This window comes from Coprinopsis cinerea, assembly GCF_000182895.1.
Source record: "Coprinopsis cinerea okayama7#130 chromosome 10 map unlocalized cont3.10, whole genome shotgun sequence".
Classification (NCBI taxonomy): domain Eukaryota; kingdom Fungi; phylum Basidiomycota; class Agaricomycetes; order Agaricales; family Psathyrellaceae; genus Coprinopsis; species Coprinopsis cinerea.
The window spans coordinates 2,243,779-2,252,722 of NW_003307535.1; the positions used below are offsets into that span (position 1 = coordinate 2,243,779).

Genomic DNA, 8,944 nt, shown 5'->3' on the forward strand with positions numbered 1-8,944 from the left:
AAAGCATTGTTTCGCCGTATGAGGTGAGTTCGAACGTCGAAAGAGGAATTCTGAATGTTCACCTTTGTTTTAGGTCGTGATGGCGTTGTCCTTTCAACGTGTTGTTCTCGCAAGCGAGGACTACCTCTGCCGTTTCATAAATACCTTCCGCGTCGATTGTTTGCCTCGATGCAAACGCCTGTTCGTTCATTGATATACCTAACCTCAAGATTTACGCCGTTCCTCACCTCCTCCACCACCCTCAGTCACCTCGACTTCACCTCACGACACTCGAGTCCCTTTGATAGACTGTCATGAGCACAACCCCTACCTCAAGCCCCAGGCCGTCCAAATGGTCTCGAGTGGGTGCTGCAATGCGTCGTAGCACCACTCTCTTGGTCCCAACCTCGAGACCCACCACTCCAGCCCCCGCCGACCGCGACAGTGACTCCGTTTCGATCACCAAGCAAAAGGTCGACACAACACCTGCCACCCTCGCCCAACATCCTTCATCTTCAGCCGTTCCAAATATCCCTTCTCCAGTACCTGAAACTCCTCGCGAGCACCTCCCCATGGACGCACCACTTGGCCCGTCGCCTCTCGCGAAGGAGGCGTCGACTCGCTCTGAAGCACCGGTCGTCGACGAACCCGAGGCAGTCAGCCCTCAAGGCTATGTGCCACCTCCCCTCATCGACTCGAGCACTGGGAATCCCGGTGCTTTCACCGACGATGCCGACCTCCTTCCGCAGCCTGAAGTCGCAGTTGACCCATTCGCCTCAAGTAGCAGGGTCGACCTTTCGTCTGCGTCGAAGAAATCCGAGGACAAGGACAAAGGTCCTCAATTCGTCGACGAGCCGGAGAGTTTGAAAGACGAGTCGATCGAGGAGTCCACGTCGAAGAAGGACGACAAGAAGCCCCAAGTCGACGAACCCAAACCGTTCTTCGACAAGCCTTTCGTCTCCGGCGTCGACGAAGACTCGCATCGCGATTTTGCAGCTGCGGTTGAAGAGAACACCGTCCTTTCACCTCCAGGCGATCCTGCACCTTTCACTCCGAAGTTCGTTCCTCAAGTTCTCGTTCCCCAAGCTCCCACCAACGCATCGACGGATTCGTTCTCACCTATGCTACCCTCTCACCACGAACATGACGAAGCCACCGCCCCTGTCACCTCGTCTCCAGCTCCTATCTTCACCATGCCGTCTCATGATTACGTTTTCGGTCACGACGTCTGGGGAGGGAAGCAGCCTGAAGTTCCTCGTTCGATGCCTGAACCTTCAGGTACCAACGGGAACGCGGATGTTCGGGATCGAAGTCAACCTTTCTCTACTCAGTAAGTCGACATTTCCGTTCCAGAGTTGTGTTACTTACCTGTCATGCTCCGAAAGGGTCCTTCCCGCTGACGATCCCTTCCTGGACCCTATCGTCCCGCCCAGGATCGAGACCACCCGCTCGACTGCGAGCAACATCCACATGCCCAAGTAAGGTGTTTCGGATTCACCATGCGACCCCTCGCTGATCTTCGACTGTCTAGGCCGCAGCACTCGCCGAATACGCAGCAACCTCCCGTCTTTACGACTCAAGAAGACGTTAAGCCGAACGTCTCTATGCCCCTCCCATCCTTTAATGATGTGATTCCTCCCAAGTACGTCGCTCTAACCCAGTTCAGATGGCTGGTGCTTACCACCTTGTAGACGCGTTCAACAAGAGCCTTCCACGTCGAGCTTCATCTACGATCGTGCTCCCGTCGATACCGAGTGAGTCCCTTGTTCGCGTATGTCTGGAGACGCGGGACTCACGAGTCCTTAGTGAAACTCGGCCTCTGCTCGGCGTTGGCTCCTCTAGGGGTCCCACCTACATGCAAGGCGATTCATCGAACATCCTTGACGTCTCGCCTCTCGCCTCCACCAATGGCAACGCCGCTCCCTGGGTTCCCAGCGTCCCTGGATCCGTCCCTGCTCCTCGACTTCACGAGCTCGGGTGGCTCGAATACCATCTCCCGGACGGGACCTTCTACTACGTCCATCCCACGCGCAAGATCATTACCGACCTTAACCTTCGACTCGACAAGGTCCTTACCGACGTTACGAACTTCTTGGAGAATGGATCCGGTAGTGGGTTTGGCGCTATCCCCAGGATTACTGGTAAAGACGTTGCGACGCCCGGAATGGAGATTTGGTTGAGGGACGTTGGGAACAAGAAGGGGTTCATCCCTGTCAAGTGTTACGTGGATCACCATGCGAGGACGGTTACTGTGGACCGTATCGTCGACGGAGGACGAGGAAAGAAGGTCGTCGATGAAGACCGTGAGTTCCATCTTGCCCTGTTGTCGTTGTCACGCGTATTCACATCGGTCCTTGTATCTAGAACTCGATATGGAGTTCCGGTATTGGTCGTTTATGGAGGCTCACCCCGCCCACACCACTCTCCCTGCTAAAGCGAAAGCCGAGGCTATGGACGTTTTGACCTGGGCTTGGACTGGTGAGTGAATCAGAGACCAATTCACGGCTGTTCCTATGTCTGATGCCTCGCCGTCCGTCAGATCGTCTCCTACCCTCCCATCGCTCCGTTCCAGCTCCCTTCGGGCAAGAGGAGTGTCAAGAGCTCATGAACCTCCTTCGAGGCTACAACCCAGGTACGTCGCATCGTCGTGAACAATCAGTCGCGTATCTTAACTTCGCAATGCAGACAACCACGATGATCACGGTATTCAGAACCGAATCGTCTCTCGCATCCTTCTCCGTGTTGGTGCGTAACCCCTTCCGCGTGCCTGACGAACCTAAAGCTCACTCATGTTTGAATAGCTGTTTGGCGCCAGAAGTACTTCCGACCCAACAAGCCACTTCCCAAGGACGTATCCAGTAACCAACTCCATCTCCCGGCGCCACGAAGAGGGTTCCCCCGCGCATTCTTCGACCTCGTCATCTCGATCATTTGTCTCGGCCTTCCGTATCTCTTTATCGACCGCTCTCGTATTGGTGGACGATCAGACGAGGAACATGGCACGCTCGGCAGCCCTATGCGAAGCCATGGTGCCATCCTCATCATGGGAGGCTGCGCTTGCCTCATGGTATGTATCTTCAGCCCTACTAACTCTGGAATTCTAACTGATCCTTGTTCATTCAAGGCTGCCATCGTCCTTAGTGCCTCGGTTACTTTCCTCGCGCTACCTGGCTTGGAGAGTATCTCTCGTACTGCCGCCCTCGTCGCCATTTTGTTTTCGTCATTCTCGATGGCCTCGACGCTCGTCGCTGTCTTCAAGGCCAAGTCCGACGTCGAACGGGCGGTCGGTGTTATTGGTCTCGAGGGTGTCACCAACATCTCGGTACGTCTCTTTACACTCGCCGTGCGCTAGTCGCTAATTCGTTCTGTACAGAAGCGTGCATTCGTCCTCTCGCTCCCTCTCGTCTTCCTCGCGTACTCGATCATCAGCTTCATCGTCGGCATTACCGTCTACTCCCTTCGCGGTGGCTCGCTCTTCAATCCCAACGTTGAAATTCGGCCTTTCGAAGACTACACGAAATGGACGGTTATGGGATTGGTTGGGGCATTCGGCGGCATCTTGGCCACCTCGTATTTCCTCGCTCGTCGCTGAGCGTTGAATCGATAAGTAGCCTCCCCCGCTCGTCGCTCCTATCCCACCTCGGCTCCATTCCGCTGGTCTTCTTTCTTCCCTCATCTGTACTTCTATGATGTACTGTATCTATCCGTGTACCATGTGTCTGTAATACTATGTGTCACCTTGTACTCGAACCGCGTGAAGGAGACTAGGAAGTTAAGGAACAGTGATGTAACGTTATCCTTCACGGTTCGTCGGAACTGGGGTATTGGTGAGTAATTGGGCATGGGGTTCCTCAGCATTCGCTCGGAAACTCGCGAGCCCTCTGCCACTCGAAGTTCGACTTATCCAATAGAAGGCCTGTTCATAGCCAAGTACTTTTTCAGCAAGAAGTGGGGATTACAGGCGACCGGGAGCTCTTGCTACTGAGCACCTCCAAGAACAAGAGATCCGTCGGAGATGAAAATCATTGTCGCCTCGTTGTCACCTGTGTTCTAATTTCTAGATTGGGTATTGTTGTGGGCGTCGAAGAAGCCCTGGAAGCAACCTGCCAGTACGACATGACAGGGAGAAAAAGTTTTTCTCTACCTCGTTTTGGAATGGGCTGAAAGGTAATGATAGTGACGGAGGGTTCTTTGCATTGAAAAAACGAGGCCGTCGTGGAGGAGAAGAGGGGGGAAAAGAGGGCAGTGGCTCTCGTGAGAGAGAACGGCGTTGCGGATCCAAGATGGCGAGATCTTGATGTTAATGGATGTGGGAGAAGTGGGTTAATTGGTAGCTTTTCTGTTTCCAGGAACGGGATGAACATGGGCGAAAATGAGCATCCAAACCGGGAGCTCACTTTCGCAGGTAAAACTATACTCGACGATAACGGAGAGACTGAAAGAGGGCATAGACTTCCGTGGTTTCTCCCCAGGTATTGTGACAACGGAGTGTCCACGCGCCATGTCTGAATCACATCCACTATTGCTTGGGGTATTCCACCTGCAATTATGGATATTGACCGTAGCAGTAGACAGCCAATCGAAAACGGTGAAAAAAGAATGACATCGGGGGAGATGCGGATGAGAAACGTTATGATGCAGGTTGAGCCCACTTCTGATGAAAGAACGTTATCGTTGTTCTTGTGATCCCACTTCGACGGGCGCTCGAACGTCGAAGACGGTCTTCAAGCTCAATCAAACGTGGTCTACAAGAGACCAGATTGGCAATTGCCCTGGGACCTGCGGATTTGAAGAGGACGTTTCTCCGCGCGGTGATGAGGGGAGCCACTGTCATTGGTTGGTTGGTAAGTAGTACGCTGACCTGTTTCTCGGTCGTTAATGAGAGGTGGTCTATACTTGAATGATGTGCGTTCTGGGGAGAGGCCGTAGTAAAAGAGAGTTTTTTTATGGAGAGATAAAAGGACAAGAACAAAAAGCTGGGTGGGGTGTGGGCGCACTAGAAATGGAAATGATAGAGTGGCTTCTCTCGGACGAGTCACAACCCGCCTTTGTCCAAGAGACCAGGCAGGCGCTTATCGTCATGGATATAAAATAGTCCTTGTGGACGCCGAGCAGCGAGCTGCTATCCCATACTAGCTTTGAGCCACTCACCCACGCGCCCTACCCCACAATCCTGACGCCCCTCAGAAATCCTACCAAACACTTCGAGCGAGTGGCATCTGGCTGTAATACGTTGACAGTGGCAGCTTACCAGAGTGTGTTTCTGTTTCTTTTCAGCGATGCCTCAAAACGTATGCGCCGTTTCTCTTCTTCAGTCGCTGCCTCAAAACAAGCATATCCGCTTTCAGACATCCTGGATAGCCGACAGCTACGATAAATACTTCTCGGTGAGGCAATAACTTCTTTATTTACGTCCTACACCGTTTTCACCCTGTTGACTGCGCTGCCACCCGTGTAGACTCGACGCAATCCTTCTAGACAAGCTCGCCCAGTTGCCACACGCCTGGTCGACGAGGAGACGGACCCAGAACCGTCCCCAAGGCGCTGTCGTAGCGAGTCGCGAAGTTCAAGCAGATCGTCGACGGGCGGCCCACGCAGGGGACCATATCTGAAGCCACACGAGCGCAGAGAGCGGCTGGAGAATACGCCTCATGTCACATATGCCTTAGACGATACAGGCCTGTGCATCGTAGCGACATGCACGCTCTGTGACAGAACATATCAGCTCGATAAACGTGGCAAAAGTACGAAGAATGGCGGATATTACTTCTCTAACCTTCAGAGGCATTTGAATCGGCGAACCCACAAGGAGAGAGAAGCCGCGTACGACAGGCAACGCGAGGTGAGTTCGTTACTGGTGGTCGTTTAACACCGTGCTAATGTCGAGATTGTCTCATCAGGAGATCCTCAACCATTTATTAAGGGCATCGAGCCCCTTGACCCCTCCACCCGAAGATCTCGAGAGCGACGCTTCGTCGACGGTGGCCACTGAGGAAGATGAGCCGCTGGAGTTCACTGAGTCCAGTGGAGCCGCGAGTATTGAAGGCCACGAGGAACACAGGACTCACGAAGCAATACGACACAAGGTTGTGTCCTCGATTCCTAGCAGAACATTGTCTCCACCACCTACGACGTCGAATATCGCCACCCAGGGTTCTACCTCTCTGGTACCTTATCCATTGGCGCACGTCGAGGATGCCCATCTGCTGTTGGAGGTGTCGAAGAGAGCTTATATGGAGTACGAGGAGGTGCGAAAGTATTGCGATATATCATGATCGGTGACTGACCCTTCGGAACCAGCGACGCTTTGGGAACGAGAAGCGCGGTTGTCCCATTTGGCGGCTCTACTGCCATCAGCAGGACTATCTTACGCCTGGTCGAGTTTAGGCCGTCTTTCTCGATTTAAACTTGTTCACGAGCATACATACCTTCGTTCCTTTAAAAACATACTGTTGTGGAAGTAGATAGAAAAACTTAATCGTATTCGCTTTTCCACGTACAGCTTATATACCGAGTAGAATACTAGCCCTCGAGTCAATGTCCGAAATATCTACGTAATCAACTCCAAATCTTCTAGGCTACAAGATAATTCTACAACACTCCCCTATCTCGAGATTACACCGATTTCGTGCGTAAGGCTTTGGCGTTGGTGACGAGGCAGACTCTTCGTGAATATGTCTGCGAGGTTTTTCGTGGTTTGGATGTAAATGAGTTTGAGGAGGCGAGGGTTAGGGTTATAGAGAGAGAACAAATGGAGTAGGGTCGGTCTGACCCTGGGGTCATATTGGACTGACCCTGGGGGCAGGGTCAGGGGAGAATATGGGTGACCCTGGGGACTGACCCTGGGGGGAGAGGGTCAGGGGAGAATATGGGTGACCCTGGACGAACCCTGGGGGCAGGGTCGGAAGAATGGAGTGACTCTGAAGTGACCTTCGAGGGGAGGGTCGAGGGAGAATGTGAGTGACCCTGGACGAACTCTGGCAGCAGGGTCAGCAAAATGGAGTGACCCTGGGTGGAGGACTGACTCCAGAGGGCAGGGTTGGGGAGAATGAGAGTGACTCTAGGGACCAACCCTGGCAGCAAGATAGGCTGTGGGTGTGTCACCCCAGCGCGGAATGGGCCACGTTCCTTTGGCATCCCGTGTGCGGGTACTCCTGGAATACCCCGGACCAGTGTGGAATGTCCCGCATCCCTTTGGCATCCCGTGTGCAGGTACTCCTGGAATACCCGACATTCCGCATCCCTTTGGCATCCCGTGTGCGGGTACTCCTGGAATACCTAAGTATCTGTTCAGTTATTTTGGGGCCACATTCACCTTTGCCTTACCCCATTTGATATGATCGATCTGCAGATCTGTGATGCGCGTCAGGAATATGGGCCTCTGCCAAGAACATATGGGTGGCGATCATTTACCTGTCGCAAATTCTGGGTGCTGTCTACTGGAGCCGTCTTAGGCCATCATTTACATATGGGTGGCGATCATTTACCTGTCGCAAATTCTGGGTGCTGTCTACTGGAGCCGTCTTAGGCCATCATTTACATATGGGTGGCCATTTGATATGATCGATATGCAGATCTGTGATGCGCGTCAGGAATATGGGCCTCTGCCAAGAACATATGGGTGGCGATCATTTACCTGTCGCAAATTCTGGGTGCTGTCTACTGGAGCCGTCTTAGGCCATCATTTACATATGGGTGGCGATCATTTACCTGTCGCAAATTCTGGGTGCCGTCGACTGCTGCTGTCCATCATCTTTAGATGGCCATGTTAACATATGGGTGGCCATCATTTACCTGTCACAAATTATGGGTGCCGTTGACTGGGTGCTGTCCATCAGTTTTGATCGACTTCTCATTTTAACAGCAGTTAAGCCGACATGTGGGCCCCTGCATTTCGGTCGCCGTGTTTTCCCTGTCAAGAATTATGGGTCCCATCTATGGGAGCCATATTTTCAATCAGCTGATAAGGCGCCCTGCCTGCTGCATATGGCTGCTTATATTTGGCCTGTCAAAAATTCTGGATGTCGTCCACCGGCGCCCTGCCGATCATCAGGTCCATCAAATTTGATCGAATTCCAATCAAGCGTAGTAGGTGTGCATGTGGGCCCCTCCCTGCTGCATTCGGGTCGTCGTGTTTTACCTGAATTTTACCTGTCAAAAGGTTTGAGTCCCATCCATGGTGCCTTGTCCACAAATAACCCCCATCACATTTGAGCGATAAGGGCCCCTGCCTGCTGCATTCGGGAGCCCTTCTTTCGTCTCTCAAAAGCTCTGAGTGTCTCCTTCCGGTGCCTGTTCAAAATCAGGCCCGTCACATTTGATCCAATTCCTATTTTTAGGCGCAACTCCGAAATGCCGCCCCTCCCAGCTGCATTTGGCCGCCAAATGTTTTTCCTAAGTAAACTATGTGCATCACGCACCGCCCTGTCCAAAAACGGTCCACAATATGACCTCCAAGAAATCTGGGCCCTTGCCTGCTACATTGCGGCGCACCTGTTTCGCCACTTAGAATTTCGCCACTTAGAAACTGATAGGTCTGGCCCACGGTGCCCTATTTGTATAGACCCATCCAAAATATGGGCTATCCCGCCTTTAGTCGAATAGAAAGTAATGTATCCCCTTACCAGTCATTCCAAGTCTGTACCTTACTCCTTTAATCATCGTCACTTTTAGCGCACTCGAATTTGGCGACCACATGTCCTTACTTTGTTCTCACAAACCATTCAATTTGTTAATACGTGTATTGTGTTCTGTACTATTCAATGTGTGTATCTACTCTACTTTAGCAGGAAACAGATCGTTCTTTATCATGTGCTTATTGGCGCCGTAAGAACTCACCCTGCGGCACTCCTTCTGGGAATGTCATTTCTTAAGTAATCCTATCATTATCGGCTGATTGCATCACCTTTTTTGTCGACCCCAAAACTTCCCTGATATTTTCACAACTTGGCCCTCTCTCGCGTAC

The 8,944-nt window shown here is 52.3% G+C and overlaps 3 protein-coding genes across 3 annotated transcripts; 2 read left to right on the forward strand and 1 right to left on the reverse strand.

Annotated features, from left to right (window-relative positions):
• Window positions 1–187: 187 nt before the first annotated feature.
• Window positions 188–3,571, forward strand: CC1G_12460 (hypothetical protein; the record flags this gene model as incomplete). Its single annotated transcript, XM_001834530.2, has 10 exons — window positions 188–1,309; window positions 1,511–1,621; window positions 1,671–1,733; window positions 1,786–2,282; window positions 2,344–2,457; window positions 2,519–2,611; window positions 2,665–2,724; window positions 2,781–3,046; window positions 3,104–3,301; window positions 3,353–3,571. The coding sequence occupies exons 1-10, from the start codon at window positions 294–296 to the stop codon at window positions 3,569–3,571; spliced, it is 2,637 nt and encodes an 878-aa protein (XP_001834582.2). The 5' UTR covers window positions 188–293.
• A 1,687-nt stretch (window positions 3,572–5,258) lies between these two features.
• On the forward strand, window positions 5,259–6,474 carry CC1G_12461 (hypothetical protein; the record flags this gene model as incomplete). The annotated part of the gene is made up of 4 exons (XM_001834531.2): window positions 5,259–5,366; window positions 5,438–5,821; window positions 5,880–6,227; window positions 6,280–6,474. The coding sequence occupies 4 exons, from the start codon at window positions 5,259–5,261 to the stop codon at window positions 6,364–6,366; spliced, it is 927 nt and encodes a 308-aa protein (XP_001834583.2). The 3' UTR covers window positions 6,367–6,474.
• A 312-nt stretch (window positions 6,475–6,786) lies between these two features.
• Window positions 6,787–7,732, reverse strand: CC1G_12462 (hypothetical protein; the record flags this gene model as incomplete). The annotated part of the gene is made up of 5 exons (XM_001834532.2): window positions 6,787–6,821; window positions 6,868–6,945; window positions 7,005–7,248; window positions 7,295–7,332; window positions 7,690–7,732. The coding sequence occupies 5 exons, from the start codon at window positions 7,730–7,732 to the stop codon at window positions 6,787–6,789; spliced, it is 438 nt and encodes a 145-aa protein (XP_001834584.2).
• Window positions 7,733–8,944: the final 1,212 nt, after the last annotated feature.